This window comes from Bombus terrestris, chromosome 14 (genome assembly GCF_910591885.1).
Source record: "Bombus terrestris chromosome 14, iyBomTerr1.2, whole genome shotgun sequence".
In the NCBI taxonomy this organism is placed as follows: domain Eukaryota; kingdom Metazoa; phylum Arthropoda; class Insecta; order Hymenoptera; family Apidae; genus Bombus; species Bombus terrestris.
In genome coordinates, this window is record NC_063282.1 from 5,417,117 (window position 1) to 5,434,937 (window position 17,821).

The window sequence follows — 17,821 nt, forward strand, 5'->3', positions numbered from 1 at the left end:
TTTTTACCGCCCAATTATGAGCGGGTTATTTTGTAATGATTGGACAACGTGATGTAAGATTCAAGCCAATGGAAGCAAAGCATCGAGCGAGCCACGGGAAGGCTCAATAAAGGGCGCTAGTGTACGTCAAGTGTCACAGCCGTTGCTTGTCTCCTCAGTATTGTAATTTAAATCGGTGATTTAATTAAGAATAACGTATTTTTTTCTAGAATTTGTGAAACATTAAGCAATAATGACCGACAAGAAAGGTAACTATATATCGTAATCGTGTAATACGACTAGCAATATGTGTTATACACGTTAAGAATATCTCGTGTTTTCAAGTCGAGAATACCACTTGTCACTCGTACGACGACGAGTTTTTTTTATGTTAGCAATGCTATCCGACACCTGTGAAGAATGGTGCACGTTTAAATTTGATCGAGACTCGTATCATTATTACACATATAAAATCTCGTTTTAATGCGATGAGAGAAACTTGAATTTCTGCCCAGTGACAGATAAATCAATACCGCATTGTGTGTGGGAAATACAAAATGGCTTCCAAAGTTCGTCTTGAATAATTTTCACGATGACTCTTTATTAAAAATCGTATGCTATCTAAAACGATATAATTTTATTCAAATGTTATCAATATTATTAGTTTCGTATCACATGTAACTTTATCTCTATGTTACATTCCACAAACTACTGTATGTATTCAAGAATTTAGTATACATGTACGAATAATGTACGCTTTACGCGTTCAAGAAAAATTGTATTAAGTTCAAAAATATCATTATTACTAAATTTTATCATGTATTATGGCGTTCTTACTGAAAATAAAAATTTTAAATTTTATGGAGCTCTGAATGGAAGAATACAAATATTTTTCATATTTCACAAAAGTTGTGTCAAGCTTTTTATTAGAAATTATATTTTTTGATAATTGGAACTTAAAAACATTAGTAACATTGTCATGGCAAAGAATGAATAATATTTCTTTCTATGGTACACATCTACATTAATATTGTAATTTATAATTCAATTTTCCCTAAATAATTAAGTTTCAATTGATGCTTTAAGAAAAGAAGGTAAAAAATAAAGTTAGATTGTGTAATATTATACAACAGACTTCTGGAAGCCATTTATATTTTTTTTTATTTTGTAGTGCTTATAGATATACTAAGGTTAATAATGGATAATTTTGTTCTGACACAATTATATTATTTTTCTAATTTATAGTTAAGATACATGAATGATATAATTTTGATGAATTCAGATTCGTTATACCTTAAAAAACATTTTATATATTTAAGAAAGTCATCAAGCATTAATTTCAAATTATAATTTTTTCACATCTATGAGATGTCTTAATTTCAATTGATATGTCATAAAATAGATTCCATAGAGGAGCGTTTGAAGTTATCTTTTTCCATAACCTCCAAAAATGTATCAGTATATATAGATTGTCTATAATGCTCAGTAAAAGCTTTTATAAAGAAGCTGTTTAATAACTCGTACGAGTGAGGTATGTAATTTAATATTACTACTGGCTTTCCAAGTCTTTTACGTGCTGATGGAAATATTTAATTGACGTACAGCTTGGACCATGACTACATGATTTTATAGTAATCTACTATTGTACTTAATTAACAGCTCGGACACTTATGTGATTATTCCTAATTCAGTCCGCTCTGTTCCTAAGGCAAATGTATGATTACAGAGCAATAGCGTTTAAGGGATGTGTAAAAGTTTAGTCTGTAAGTAGATCAGTATTACACCGTTAATGATTACGACGAGAAATTGAGGATTATACTGGTGCAAATCTGCGAGCATATTACCGTGACGGTATAGCCGCTAAAAAACCGAAGGATAGCGCCTACAGTTGTGGCTGTCAATATGTTTGCAGCGGACCATTACAAAGACGATTTGATCCCAGTCAGTAGGTGGAGCTTCGGAGACCGGCGTTCGCGCAGCCTAAGCCACGTATCTAACCTCACCTTACTCTATATATTACCTAACTCACTACGTGTTTATATACCAACATATATTACGTATACACACACACATACACACACATATATATATATTCTACCAAATATATATATGAAGATATAAACGCACCGTGCGCCTCCTGATTCAAAAAGTGAAAAGAAAGCGAACAAAAATATTCAACATCGAATCACCCTTACTTTCCCGCCTTCGATGTTTCAAGCGATCAAATTCTGTCTTCAATCCCTTCCAATATTCCTCTTATTATTAATTTTTTTATTAGCTAACCGTAATACCAAGAGATCGTGGAATGCCTGGCTTGTAAAATTATAAAAGGAAATAATATGAAGAATATATATTTTATAAATATCGTGAGAAAATTGTAGGAATGCCACGTGAATTAAAATCAATCCCTAATAGACTAATGCCAGTTTCCTCATTTTTCCAGGCCTACGTTGGTTATTAATCCACGATCATCAGGTATTAAAAGGATCGAAAAATCCATGTGTTAAGAGATTGCTTGTTGAAAATCTGTCGATCTAAAGAAAGCAGAAACGTAGTGTATGAGTACCGCACGCTTGTACATAGTTGAACAACGATACGTACTCTTCCGACCGCGTAAAAAGTTTTATCGCAGGCGTTTTGAGCGAAACTGTCATCTCGCGATATTAGAAAACGAATACCCTCGTAAACAGAGATCGCTTAGGATCATCAATGGTATTTGTAAGTCTTTTTGTGAATGAGTTTAAACACATGATCAGAGAGTTATACTTTTTGAATTGGAGACGTCGGCTGCTATATATCCAAATCAATATGAACGTAAGATATTGATATGGGTGTACAAATATTTCGTAATGAAATCGTGGTATTGGCTGATTGCTTATTTTTCTCTTTTTCTATTTTTTTCTTTTTTTTTATTTTCTTTGTTTCAATACTCACTGTATCTCTTGTGGCTTTTATTAAAGAGAGAATTCAGGTTTCTTATAGTATATATACAATATTTGGTTTCGTTTCTTTTTTTGGGTAAATTAAGAATGCAAAAAAGTAAATAAATTCTCTTATAAATGATACGTCGCAAGATTTCACAGTGAGTCAACGGGGTGGACACGAATGCTGTATTTAAGCTCAGCGTATTTATAATATTTTTACTCAATAGAAACTTGGTAGCTCACTTTTAACAATAGTGCATGTTGCTTTGATTCCGGCTACAAGTTTCTCAAGATGAAAAGAAACACTAAAAATAAATACATATTTATTAAAATATTTGATAATTATCGTTTTCTATTCTTTTAATATGTTGAAATAAATTAGAAGTTAATTAATAATATGAAAGATGAAACTTGTGGTCAGTTTTGCACGTACTTACTTGTAGTTGATATACAAGGGAAAAATATACTTTCTTCAACAATAGTAGCGCATTAGTTTATTTCCGTTTAATTGGAAAGAAACAAATAAAAGAAAGAAAAATGTATAGCGTATATACATTCATATATGTAACTTATAAATAAATATTGTCTATCTCGGTAATAACTTTAAAAGTAAAAAAGAAAGAAACGTAATAAAATCATGATCAAATTATAAAAGGAAGAAAAGTTGATAAAAATGACATGAAAATAAAAACATGCTTCGTCGACTACAAATAACAAACAAAACGATGAAGCGTGTTTCATAGATATCTTTTAGATGAATGTAATATGTAACGAAAAATATTTCAAGAGCGAAATTATGTTTGTTTGCCTCCTTACCTACTTTGTGTGCAAATATATACATATATACATAGCTTTGATCATTTTTTACATATTTGTATTTTAGTTTGCATGCTTGGAATGCGTTGCTAGAAAGACACGTGACGTGTGAGCTTCTTCGATGACTGACATTTTATTCCTTCATTTACATCCGATCAAAAAACGATCGAGAAAAGAAAGTTTATAAATATATCTTATTTAATTTTTGTTCGTATAGAAGTTGCTCGCACGTTTTAACGTAATGCATGTTCATAACATGTTGTAGATTTTTTCATAATTCTATCTTTTATGTTTGCCTTCGCTCGTTGCCTTCTTAACTTTCTAATGGTCGATGTGTTTCCTTTTTTGCAGATATAAGCTTTTCTTACGAATAAACTGTAATATTTTGTTCTGAAGAAAGATAGAAAATGGTTAAGAAGGAATCGAACGAATTATTTTCGTCGGTTTTTAATCGTGTAGTTGAGGAATTTTATAAATGGTCTTTTAGACACGACACAGAGACGTTCCTATTCCTGTCGTGAACAAACCATCGAATTCATTAACATCTCTAAAAATTGCTTTTCTTCCTTCAACGAAAGTTCTGGGAAATTATTAAGAAATTGGTTCAGTCGGATTGTTGCTACAAGGTCATAGGAATCTCTCGAGCGTTTTTGAGTTGCATGTGCATGTTTGGCAGAATATATCATGTATACTGTTAATAGTGAGCTTAAATATGAGATAGTATTCAACGATATTCATCGAGAGTTGTGAATATAAGGATGTCTCTACTTTCTTAAACCCAGCGGTCTAGACATGTTCGATAAAAAGTCGATTAAATCTATATCGAGACTAGGAATCAAGGGAAGAATAGCAGATGAATAGATATCACCTGATGATAAAGCTTGTCACATTGTTCTTCTACAGGGATGTTCTTGAAATTACAGCAAGTGGAACAAAATATCAAAATACGGAGAAAAATATAGAAATATTTTTAAATGATCTTAAATACACGTTGTTCTAACAGAAACATGGAAAGATGAAATTAATAAAATTAGATCATGTTATATATTGAAAATAATCTTAGTTTACTACATTATTATGTTCTTTTATGAAAATGACCAATTAATAGAGATTGAATAACAATAATTAAGCTATTATTATTAATATAATTTTCAATAATTTCAATATAATTATTATTTCTCAAAGAATATTTGCTTTTGAAGATTCTTCTAAATATTATGTGAATACAGTGAAAGTGAAATCTTCGATCATTCCTCGGTCGCTGGGTTCTCTGAGGCACAAAAACTGTTCCACCGAAGCATTTCGATGAATAAAATCGTCTAGTTTAAAAAAAAGAATGAAATAGATGAATCGCGATTATAACGAAACAAAACGGGCAGGTTTCGCCCAGTTTCTCGCGTGAGCGTGTAAAACGCGATAGACCATTTGGTTCTGATGGCAAATTAGGTCGAATATGCTCATTGGGACAAATTAGGTTACGAAAGTAATAACAGAGAGCAGGAGATGAGAGGGAATGCGTGCGTGTACGAGAGAAAGGCGGGTCGAATAAAGAGCAGAAAGAAAGGGGATGAAAAAGTGGGAGAGGCAGAAAGAGGGAAAAGAGAAAGAAAGGAATTAGGTGAATATAAAGCAAGAAAAGAAAGAACACTGTTCAAGTTACCCAGTAAACTCGTACTAGCATATTAATATTATAATCAATTGTTATTGGATTCGATGATTGTTTGCACCGTGGCACTGACACATAAATTTATTATTCGATTGAAGGCTGATCTAAGTAATGGATATAACGAGCCTCATCTTTTACAAATGGGAAAATGCACAAGCTATATGAATGCTTCTAGTTACGCGGAGGATGAAGGAAACGGTATCATCCTACACATAGGCTTGTATAAAGTGCAATATAACATAATTTGAGGAGAGTGCTCGTTTCCATGCGTTGGACCAGTGTTCAATTATCATGGACAATTTGGTGTGGGCTGACGTCTATGTTAGAGTACAACATGTCCATCCACTGCTACTGGGCTTGAGCTATTTATCATACGCGTTCTAGATCTATGTTAACGTTCAGGATTTGTTGCATTAACAAGAAATTTCGAATGACAAATGAACGACTGCTACGCCAAATGAAGCATATATGCGTTGCATTCGTCTTTTTAATATAGAGATAATTATTGCTTTAAAAGAAAGAAATAAGAAAATAACATATTTCTTGTGTGTGCTTTGCGTATGTTAAATGGCTATGGAACAGGGCATAACTTAGTCTCTACTTTTAAAAAAACATGAAAATTGGGCGTTCTCGTGTTTGCTTACGAGAATGAGAGTTGAAAGTGGCCGATGACGAAAATCTGCTCGTGGCAATGTTTACGCGAACAGCGCCCAATTAATAATATATATTACGCAATTATAAAGAACTTTTAATCATGTTTGATCTTTATTTATGGATATTTGCAGAAATTTGTGGTTTGCTGAATCTTGTCACAACTTTTTGAATGTGTGGAACTTGATATACATATACATATATATATGTACATATTACGGACATATATATATATGTATACCTTTTTCATCGTACCACTGTACTCATTGTATAAATTACACATTCACCGCCCGAAAGCAATGACGATTTCTTAGTTAATTTGAATGAAAATTCAATTTAATTGGAACTTATACCGTTACTTAAAAAAAAAAAAAACGAGAAGAGAAAAAGAAATTCTGTCTCACTTAATCGATTTTTAATTACTGGGCTTGTTTTTTAACATCACTTTTTGGAACAATCCATTTACCCTATTTATTCCTGGCTTTATTTTAGCTCTGTTTTTTGTCATTTATTTCCTTTTTTGATCTAGTCGAACCAGAATGTTTCATAACTGTGTTCAAACATATTTGCGAATTTGTCGAGAACTTTGTATCTTTATTTTTAAATTTCATGACACTTTTTAATATCAGGAGAACTAATCGAAGAAATTAGGGGTTTCCCCTTGCATATTTTCCTATGAGATACGAGACAGATGCTGAAAAGTAACATTTTTCTATCGGAATCATCTGATGCATTTAACTCCTCAAACACTTAATATCAGTTCATGAATATTCAGAGGTTCGACTATTTAGACGAATGTATTTGGCTTTTACCTTGATTGCGTAACGCTATTTGCTTTGAGATCGGTTTCGTATATCTTAGTTTAGAAGTAAAGGTAGGTCGATTAACGCGAGTTTTCATTTGAGAATAGTTTCTCATTTTATTCTTGTTATTCTTCTTCTTTCTTTTTCTTAATTTTTTTTTAATTCTTGACTGACTGCCTGACGATTCTTTTGACTGTCAAACATTACATATCATACCCGTAGTGGCTGTATTGTTAGATTTGTTTGTATAACTTTTCTGTGTATTATGTTTCAAGAAGGTGAAAAGAATTCGACGAAGAACCTTCCCGTTCTTCTCTTATTTTCCTTTTTTTTTCAACGCGGTTCTTTGTTTCTTTAAAAAGAAAAAGAACAAACAGAAAATAAAAAACATTGTCCGAGACCTTTTTTCATTTTAATTATACTAGTGACAAGATGTACCACAGATTGCTCCATGTCAAATTCCAAACATATATATATATATATGTGTGTATATATATATATATATATATATATATATATGTATGTATATATATACACATATATATATACGTGCTGTTGTTTATTTATTCACAGTTAAGGTACCAGAAGTATAGTTTGCTAAGCTATTCTCAAGTGTCTCGCTTTCAACTACGCTTCTTTCGAGAATCCCCGAAATTCAAATTTTTTACAATTCTCTGTGTTTTTGTGCGTCACTGAGACTATTCAAGATATTATGTAAAAAGGGAAGCACTGCTGGATGATGGATTTTCGAAAGAGCCGTAAATGTTTTTACTACGAAGCCTGTCTTGTACCACTGAAGTTTACGCGGAAATGCATTATTAGTTTCTTCGTTGATTTCCTTTTTTTCTTGACACGTTTCGATTGTAACGTTTGCTCTCCACTTGTATGAATATATAAGACTGTGAGAACTGCTGTAAACTCTAAAGGTAACAAGAAGGCAACGATACCGTTTTTTCGGTTATTTCTTTTCACCATTATTTAGTGACTAACATTGTTTGAGCTTTGAATAGTACCTTGATAAAAACGGTGTATGTCATGTGTAAGATATACTTGGGTGTGGGAGTACCACTTTTGGAATCAAGACGTATTTGACGCATTCTATACATTAGAATTAAATTTTTAATCAAAGATGGAAAAAGAATAGTTTCTTAGTAATAATGTACAATAGAAAAAGACTAGCGTCAAAAACGTTTCGATGCTGAGGATATGAGTTATACGATCAATAGGAGACAGAAAAGGAACTTATGAAGTATATAGGGTGAAAGGATTGAAAGTGAATGAAGAGTTCCGATGTTTCCTATTGTTTGATAATTCATGTTCTCTCTTATCCTTTCTGGCAGTGGTACCACGTACCGTTGGCTTAGATCGAACCTACGGCCAACAAACTGAACGGACTTGCATTTTCCATTGCATGTGTTACAGCATACCCGGTGACACCTCATCCACCAACAGGTTTTGTCCCTGCGCCGGCACAGCCTGCTACCTACGGTAGTACACGTAAGAGAATCATCTCTGTGTTTCGATGTGTCGATTCCGTCAGGTTTTAGTGATCCGATTACATGCGAATTTTACAATATAGTTGCAGGTGCCGCACCGTATGGAGTATTTCCTAATCAACCACAACTTTATGCAGCGCAAGGACCACCGCCGCCGACGTATGATCAAACTCTTACTCATCCGATGGTGAGGACTTTGTTGCATTCATCATCTAAGAAAAATGTGTTGATACATTAGAAATTTTCTTCAGAACTTTGCAATTAATTTGTATAGATGTATCAACCAATGTATGGTCAAGGATACCCAGGATACTTAGCGGGTTATCCTGCATATGGACCATTGCAATATTATCCACCATTAGCTGCAGCTGCAGCATATTACCCTGCAGCAGCAATGCAGCCTCCAGTTAGGCCCCCTACACTTGTGATGCCTGTAAGTAATTAAAATTTATTGCATGTTCTTTGTTATTATATATACATGAGCATACTAATTTGTTAAATTCTTTTGAAGAATGGATTCGATGCTACTAATCGATTTGATAGTATCTCACAACCTGTCTTGCCACCACCCCCAACAGTTCCAAATGCCGCTCAACTAGCTGCAATGGCGAGTCACAGCGTGGCTATATCGCAAAAGAAAAATTTCCTAGGAGGGGGAACAGAAGGCGGTTACACCTTTTGGTAAACCATTAAAACTTTTGTGAAACACTAAGTCTAACAAAGGCATTGTTGTCGAGATGATCCATGTAGGCAAATCTGATTTATGTTAGAATTCTACTATTTTCACATTGGGAGCAGCTATTAATTAGTATATCTTGTGCGTGGACCGATCGCAAAAATAGCACTTTCTAATTCACTAATATTCTAAAAGTGCTTAGTATATTTTCTGTTAGCTCGTTAGTTTTTTCTTGTCACAGATTTATATGTGACGTATAGTTATCGGTGCACAATGCGATTTTCAAATTTTAGCTATCGGTCGGCGCATACAACATACTATAAGATTTAAGAGAAACATTAAGAAGGGAAGACTCGTGCGGCACCAGTTATATGATTGAAAAAAAGCAGCTATTTGAGATAACTCGAAAAAAATCTAAAAGCACATTTTGTAAACTAAAGATGCGTAAAAGTGAAATTGTAGGTCTTCGATGATATTTCGTTATCTCATGATGGTAACGACCAAATGATAAATGATCCCTCGACGTACTTAAACTAAAATTTAAGAAAATGATGGTTATTTAAAAATACAAGATATTATTTTAAATTACTCGATTGTCACGCGACGTTAAGTTGTATTAATATAACAGAATCCGTACGTTTAATATTACGAATGCTATAAAATTCTTTTTGAAAATGGAAAATTTCAATTATGTGATCTAAAAAAAGTTTTATCTTTTCGTATTTAACGCAATTAACGATACATTTCAAAACGCACGAGATGTTCCATTTTTATTTTATAAAAGTGATGTTAAACGCGAGCGAGAGTAGGGAACACGGTGTTGTTCTTCTTTTTAGAGTTAGCGGGTGAATACATGCACCAGTGGATGCGAGTTGTCTTATTCGCCTACAGGGATCGATATTCAAAGTGTGTTCTAAGCCTTTTTTAAGCGCGACTTGGTTTTCTGCAAGGCAAACCGAAGAGCAAAGGGGTTGCTCGCGTTATTTCTGTTACTTTCTAGACGACTATATTTTTTTTCGATATTTTTTTCCTTTGGAGCTTTTAATGCTCCAATGAAGTTTCTTTTCCAACGTGAAAAAAGGTCATCATAGCCCCAACGTTTAGGGAAAAAAGAACATGTTCGTGATAGGAGCCTGAGGAATGCGTGAGAGTCATTCGTAATTGTTGAGGTTATTTGTTGCGCATTATACCTGTAATTTAGCGAACAATTAGTAGTACATAGGAAACTTTTATTATTCTTTTTTTTTTGATAAAAATTTTAGTGAGGGCAGTAGGGAGAGAAATGTTTGAAATGGTTCCTTTTTCACGTCATTAAAATCATTATGTAATTTTGACGCATTTTATGATTATAAAATATGTATAAGCGATGTTCAAGGCTCGAGTGCCAAACGACAAAGTTCAAAATTATAAAATATACCGAAGATTCTCACGTATTCAATCGACTTCAAAGATACTTACCTACTCTACCTAAAAGTACGCACTCTCTTCTTTAAAAACAGTAGTCTTTCTTCCTAGTTGTTTGATGTTTCTTTTTTAAATGCAGATTAGCTAGGTCGGCTAACAAAGTTATTATTTAATTGAAATGAAAGGCTTGCCCGCGGCGTTCGAATTTCTATAAGTGGGTTAAAATTGTGCTTTGATTGAAACAGTTACCATGTAGTGACTGAAATTCCTCAATAAACGTTATTTTGCCTTTTCAATAAGCACCCGTGTAACTATTCGAACTGATCGATGTGTAATACCCAAAAAATATAATAGTATATATAGTATATAAGTACGTCCTCTCCGTAAGCATTGTAAACATAGTAACATTATCCAAGTTTTCTTTATTCGTGTCAAGTTGCATAGTAACTATGTGGGAACTGAATTCGACCAAAGCTCACGAAGGAAACAAATAGTTGACTCAATTTCAAAGTACAAATTGAATATCCATGTAAGTAGAGGGAAAGTTCGTAACGACGGGGTCAAGCCTTATGTCAGCCATATTAGGCGATGTTGCGGTAATGATACGGTAAGCAACGCAGCGAGTTCGTAACGCCTATAATTTAATATACAGTGCAGAATGTTGTTAACAACTACATACTATTTTCTGAGAAACTTGAGATCTATTTCAAAGAACGAAGAGACACAGAAATCCTGGAGATTGTGAAAAAAAATAACTAGTTGCACACAGCTACGAAAACGACTGTTTTGCTCCGCGATCATAGGCATATAGTACGGTGAACCTGCTGATAGGATACCTGAAATGTTCCATTCTGCAGGTGCACAATTAAACACGATATTAATTAAGCAATGAAGATCGAAGAAACTAATTTACAATCGGTGATAGCTTAGGATAGGACCAAGAAACGCAGTTCTATTTAGAATTTTTCGAATAGGTGTTCCGGCAAACTTGACCAGTACTCTAATATGTTTCGCATTGGGCTTTAATGAGGATGGGTATTTTCAAATACCTCTCTGTGATGTAAACAAAAGTGACTTTTTACTCTTTAATTGAGATTAAAATAAGTTACAATTTAATTAACAGTGAATCAAAGTGATTTCTATTCTGCTTTGAAAATTCTATTAGTTAAATTTTTATGAATCAAGTTTATTCTATGGAGGAAATTATGTATCAATTTCAAAAACAAAATTCATCCAACGTTTTCAATTTTTGCACCGTTAAAAAACGCAGGAACTTCCTAAAAAAATTAACTACTGTTCTTTGTATTTTGTGATATCTGATTACCTCAAAATCTAAAGCAGAATATGTAGGTACTTGTCTTGTTTTGTACCATCGTCGAATTTAATTGAGTTTCTACGAAAAGAAAAGAAGAAAAAGAGGATAATGCGCGAACGATTGGAATTCAAATTTTCATAAGGGCGAAACGCACTGGCCAAATTTGTTGCCACAGCGCCATAACTTACATTCACCTTGTACCTTCAATTCTTTTTCTACCAGATGTACCTACAGTTATTCACATATGACCAGCGTTTGATAAAGAAGCGCGTAATCTCAATCTTATTAAAAGAAAAAAAATCTAGTCCGAAGAGTCTGACTGATTGGGATACAAAATGTTACATAGACCTTTTTTCTCAATCCGTGCGACGCCAGGTGCGAAATAAATACCGCAGCATTCACTTATACCTCGAGACATCTGAGAAAATTGACATTTTCCAAAACAAAAAAAAAAAAAACACTCATGCCATTCCATTTGACGACATTGAGTCATAATCGACACATGTACGAGTCGCATTTAGGAATTTGAGACGCGTATTAAAAAAAAAAAAGAAAAAAATATTTAAAAAAAGACAAAAAAAGGTGATAAGCGAGAAGTATGTCGTTACTTGAAATGTAATCACTCTCGTCGAATTTTTGCGAGTTTGCATATCAGCAAAGGGCTGTTTATTGCAAAAAATGGGGCACTTCGCTCATACCTTACATTGCACAAGAAGTGCACTGAGCCATCTTAATCTTTGCAGCTATGATAAGAATTGAATGTTACAATGATCCTTTCAGAAAGAGAAAAATGAAAGAAAATGAATACTAAGCCCAATGGCTAATTTTATAGGAACTTGTACACGTGAAGAAACAATTGAATTATGTTGTGTTGATATTTATATTTAAATTATTATTATTTAAACAATTTATTCGCAGATTACCTACAATTTAGAACAAAATTTACGCAACATTTTGACCAATTATTTTGTATTTTGAGCGAGAGTGGTGGAAAGGTTTTATATCATGAAAAAAGTGTGCAATAAGCGTAATGTCTATTGTAACAATAAAGAAATGATATTAATTGCAACACAGAATTTGTTATTATGTTGAACAAAATAGAAAGGCTGGGAGGGAGAGGGAGAGAGAGTGAAAGCAAGTGAGAGAAAAGAATAAAAAGAGAAACGAAAATGTACCACTGCAATCATCAAGTGTATTAATTAATAAATACAATAACCATAAAACTCATTATGTTCACTATTTCCTTGTGTATAAAATATTGTTTACACATAGTTGTCTTTTATATCTAAATGCAATTAAAATACATGTTACTGAAACATATTTTTATAAAGTAGTACTAAAAATTGTATTTATACATAATAAGAAAAAATTTTATGCAATATACACAAAATATTGGCAGTTTAGTATCTAATAACTTTATTATCTCTAGATTGCAATTTATTAGTTTTATTTCTGTTATTGTTGATATTTCTTCTCAGATAAAACATTCTTCATTGTTTTTTGTAAGGTAGGTAATGTTTCACAATAATTATCTACACATTTTGTTACACACTTATCAAATATTTCACTATATTTTTCCAAATCACGCTGTGATGGATTTGGACCTGCCGCATCTTTTATTCTGTCATTACAATCCATAACACACCTTTGTAATCGATTCTAAAAAATAATATTCATTAAATACTTTATTGATTTGCAGATTTTTCATTTAGAGAAAAAAGGTGACAAAACGTACTTGAACTCTTTCCAGTTCTTCTCTAGCATATTCTTGAGCTTGATCCAGTGAATTATTGCAATTTTTTACACAGTTCTGTACTCGTTGTATACTATAGGTCTCATTATCACAACAAATTGCAGCACATCTATATGCATCACCCTAAAATTGAATATCAAATTCTCTATATAGTCTACTAATTTATTCTTCCCGTCATTCTTTATAAATTCTTCATATGTACTTCATATTAATATGTACACAATTTCTTTTAACAATAAAAGCTTCCAAATGCGCGTGTTTCACGATATAACCTAAAAATATTAAAAATTCAAAGCACCTTCATTTTTCTCATTGATTTATCAATTTCTTCGACTATTTTGCTAGTATGTTCTTCGACTCGTTTCTGTTGTTCTTCAACCATTTTGTACTTATTTTCCTAAAAACTCATTAATATCAAAATAAACTAAACTTAATTTAACCGGCTTCCTACGAAACTACACGCCACATGATCTAGTGAATAGAATACAAGTCAGATTGCTAATAGTACATGTGTAGTTACATAATGCAAATCGAGTGTTTATTAAACGAATAATTTCCCCCAATCATATTGTAACTTAAAGGAAAAAGGGAAACCTATATTTCTTTAAGAACAAGGCTTAAAGAAAGGATAGAACAATCTGATAATGAAGCACGATTGAGCAACTCCTGTGATGAATGGAAATAAGGCTCATTGTTTCCCAATTTGTTCGGTAAGCAGTATGGCGGTTCAAGTCAAGAATTTGAATTACGTATATGTAATACAGTTGTATAAATGTACATATGGGTAGGATATACACGACCGTGGCGTATAACTATATAGTGTTCCATAATTTATTGTACAAGCTTTGTAACTGTGTTCTATAAATAAAAATAAGACTAAAATGTCATGTAGCAAAAACTCCATAAATGTTTCATTAAAAAGTTGTAACAAAGAATTATATCGATTATATTAAATATTATATCAACATTACATATTTATTATAACTCTTTAATGAAGCATCTATGGACTTTTTGCTACATTTTGAGTTTGAGTTATATTTTTTATTAATGTTACAGCGAAAGATGGTGTTTTCAAAAACATTCTACTTTTATATTGCTACTTCGTTTACTTCCAATTCCACTGTCTTCGCCTCTCCATATTTCATTTTGGTCTCATTTTCACCTGTTTTTACTTATAGAACTAAATAGAACATACTGGCAAAGTTTGTACGCTAACTGCAGGGCATTTTATATGTTACGTTAAGAACCTTACTCCACCACTGGAGTTGTTAGACCTGTGTATGTGATCGTGTAATGAAGGTGCGCTAGAAACATGCGCAGAGGTAGAATTTTGTGTATGCGCATACGTCGTTAGTACGGGGCACGGTCCATACGAATCAGAGACCATTCCGGTCGCTCTTCTTCACTTGGCCGGTTAAAATGTTGAACGCCGTATCGAAAGCAGCTGCTGGCGCCTTAAGGGCCGTCAAACCCACTCTTCTTCAAAATGAAGTTGCTAGAATCTCTGGGTCATTATCAGTAAATAGTGAGTACAAAAAAAATTATCTCCTAAGTTTCATTAATATTCATTTTTATTCAGATCACAACACTGTGCTTCATCGAATTGTATTTTACTTGTTATTGATGATACTCGTTATTCATTATTACTTCACGTAGTTTGTTATTCCTTCTTCATGCTTGTACGGAAAGTAATTCTTCTTTACTCGATTGACACCTAAATATTGAAAAAGAAAGGTGTTGTATTGATTATATAATACATATTATTTGATCAAACTGTAGTGGTAACTCTACTGTGCAACATGGCGGCATTAAGGTCATCGATTAATTTTTGGCGACATCAAAATAATTTGTTAGTTCGATTACGATTATTATTAATATTATCACCTAAACCTTATTCGAATTCTAGTTGATGCATTTTATTATTTTGTATCATAAAAAATCCTTCTTGTCTTTTTGACTGCTTTCAGCAGTCATGTCTCGTGGATTAGAGGGAATCTTCGTGTCTTGATACGTTGTTTTAAATAGTTACATGTAAACAGTTAATAGTACTTACTATGAGATTTAGATCTGAAAGAAATAATGAAGAATATAAAATAGTTCGGTTTTCTATGAAGCACTCACATGTAGTTTGTATTATGTAACTTACCTTCACAAGGATTATCTAATATTATTTAAACTTTTAATACAGATTACCTCACTTATGATTTTTTTGTATCATTGTCTAATTTATAAAATGTTATTATATAATTTCAAAAGTTTTATCCGAGCAATATTCAATTATATGCAAAGCAAATATTAAAAGAAATAACTTTTTATAATTAGGCAGAGATTATGCAAAGGCTGCAGGATCCAAGGCTGGTGCACAAGGAAAAGTTGTTGCTGTCATTGGTGCAGTTGTTGATGTACAATTTGATGATGACCTCCCTCCAATTCTTAATGCTTTGGAAGTCCAAAATCGTACCCCCAGGCTGGTCCTTGAAGTAGCTCAGCATTTGGGAGAGAACACAGTGCGCACTATTGCTATGGATGGTAATTTCATGTTGTAATTCTATAATTTAGAAAAGAAGTAATTTAGTAAAAGAATATTTCATATAAATAGTTTTTATTTTTACTGAAACACAATTATATGTATGTAGGTACTGAAGGTCTGGTTCGTGGACAAACTGTCCTGGATTCTGGATATCCAATTCGTATTCCAGTTGGTGCTGAGACACTAGGTCGCATTATTAATGTTATTGGTGAACCAATTGATGAACGTGGACCTATTCCTACTGACAAACTTGCCGCCATCCATGCAGACGCTCCTGAATTCGTAGAAATGTCTGTTGAACAGGAGATTTTAGTAACTGGAATAAAAGTCGTAGATCTTCTTGCTCCTTATGCCAAGGGAGGAAAAATTGGTAAAATTCATATTTTATCATTCAAAATTTGATTTACTTTTATAATATATAATTGTTACTGTTGTTTTTATCGCTAATTGAATAGGTTTGTTTGGCGGTGCCGGGGTCGGGAAAACTGTATTGATTATGGAACTGATTAATAATGTAGCAAAGGCCCATGGTGGTTATTCCGTGTTTGCCGGTGTAGGTGAACGAACCCGTGAAGGCAATGACTTGTATCATGAAATGATTGAATCTGGTGTCATTTCATTGAAAGATAAAACCTCCAAAGTAGCTCTGGTATATGGTCAAATGAACGAACCGCCAGGCGCTCGTGCTCGTGTTGCTTTAACTGGTTTAACCGTTGCCGAATACTTCCGAGATCAAGAAGGACAGGATGTATTATTGTTCATTGATAACATCTTCCGGTTTACTCAAGCTGGTTCTGAAGTATGTATTATAATTTGAATATTATTATTACTATTATTATTATTATTAAAATCGTTCTCTTTTATAGGTGTCGGCCTTGTTAGGTCGTATTCCTTCCGCTGTAGGTTATCAGCCAACATTGGCAACTGATATGGGTAGCATGCAGGAGCGTATTACGACGACAAGAAAAGGATCTATCACATCTGTACAGGCTATCTATGTACCTGCTGATGATTTGACAGATCCTGCTCCTGCAACCACTTTTGCTCACTTGGACGCTACAACTGTATTGTCTCGAGCTATTGCCGAATTAGGTAAGTATATGCATTTATAACCGCTTACTTTCATAACTGATAAAAATAAATTATATAAAAATTTATAATTTTTTCAATACTATAGGTATCTATCCCGCTGTCGATCCACTCGATTCCACTTCTCGTATCATGGACCCTAACATTATCGGCGCTGAACATTATAGTGTTGCTCGTGGTGTGCAAAAAATCTTACAAGATTATAAATCACTTCAAGATATTATTGCCATCTTAGGTATGGATGAATTATCGGAAGAAGATAAACTGACTGTAGCGCGTGCTCGTAAGATCCAAAGGTTCTTGTCTCAACCATTCCAGGTATGTACATACATTATAATTCATAATATTAATGTTCCATAATGTATTGTTTCCATTAACTGATCATTTGTGTGTAGGTTGCTGAAGTGTTCACTGGTCATCCCGGCAAATTAGTACCGCTAGAAGAAACTATTAAAGGATTCAAGAAAATCCTTGGTGGAGAGTATGATCATTTACCAGAAGTCGCATTCTACATGGTCGGACCGATTGAAGAAGTAGTAGCAAAAGCAGAATCGTTGGCAAAATAATAAATTTAATTCGCTGTCATCATAATTATGTCATTAAGAAATAATTAAAACAGTCTTCTAATAATAGAGGCTTGTTTTTTTTATCTACAAATATTGGCTTTCATCCAAAAGTATTGGGATCTTTGAACATTACAAAAATACATAAAAAGTATA

At 33.1% G+C, this 17,821-nt stretch overlaps 3 protein-coding genes across 8 annotated transcripts; 2 read left to right on the forward strand and 1 right to left on the reverse strand.

Annotated features, from left to right (window-relative positions):
- Nucleotides 1-88: 88 nt before the first annotated feature.
- On the forward strand, nt 89-12,799 carry LOC100647197 (DAZ-associated protein 2). 6 transcript variants are annotated; one of them, XM_048412050.1, is made up of 6 exons: nt 3,538-5,337; nt 8,262-8,336; nt 8,419-8,522; nt 8,610-8,768; nt 8,847-9,016; nt 9,848-12,799. In XM_048412050.1, coding segments are annotated over exons 1-6 (624 nt in total). In that variant the 5' UTR covers nt 3,538-5,222; the 3' UTR covers nt 9,849-12,799. The 6 variants fall into 6 exon arrangements, with proteins under 6 accessions (XP_012171577.1, XP_003400620.1, XP_048268009.1 ...); XM_012316187.3 differs by lacking the exon at nt 3,538-5,337 and adding an exon at nt 89-248 and having other exon boundaries at nt 8,262-8,327; nt 8,847-12,799; XM_003400572.4 differs by lacking the exon at nt 3,538-5,337 and adding an exon at nt 90-248 and having other exon boundaries at nt 8,847-12,799.
- A 103-nt stretch (nt 12,800-12,902) lies between these two features.
- On the reverse strand, nt 12,903-14,188 carry LOC100647672 (protein FAM136A). Its single transcript, XM_003400576.4, has 3 exons — nt 13,782-14,188; nt 13,466-13,606; nt 12,903-13,389 (listed from the first exon to the last, which is right to left on the reverse strand). Exons 1-3 carry the CDS (start codon nt 13,863-13,865, stop codon nt 13,186-13,188), a joined length of 429 nt encoding a protein of 142 aa, XP_003400624.1. The 5' UTR covers nt 13,866-14,188; the 3' UTR covers nt 12,903-13,185.
- A 637-nt stretch (nt 14,189-14,825) lies between these two features.
- On the forward strand, nt 14,826-17,734 carry LOC100646360 (ATP synthase subunit beta, mitochondrial). The gene is made up of 7 exons (XM_003400566.4): nt 14,826-15,008; nt 15,806-16,012; nt 16,120-16,383; nt 16,469-16,812; nt 16,880-17,105; nt 17,191-17,420; nt 17,498-17,734. Exons 1-7 carry the CDS (start codon nt 14,903-14,905, stop codon nt 17,666-17,668), a joined length of 1,548 nt encoding a protein of 515 aa, XP_003400614.1. The 5' UTR covers nt 14,826-14,902; the 3' UTR covers nt 17,669-17,734.
- Nucleotides 17,735-17,821: the final 87 nt, after the last annotated feature.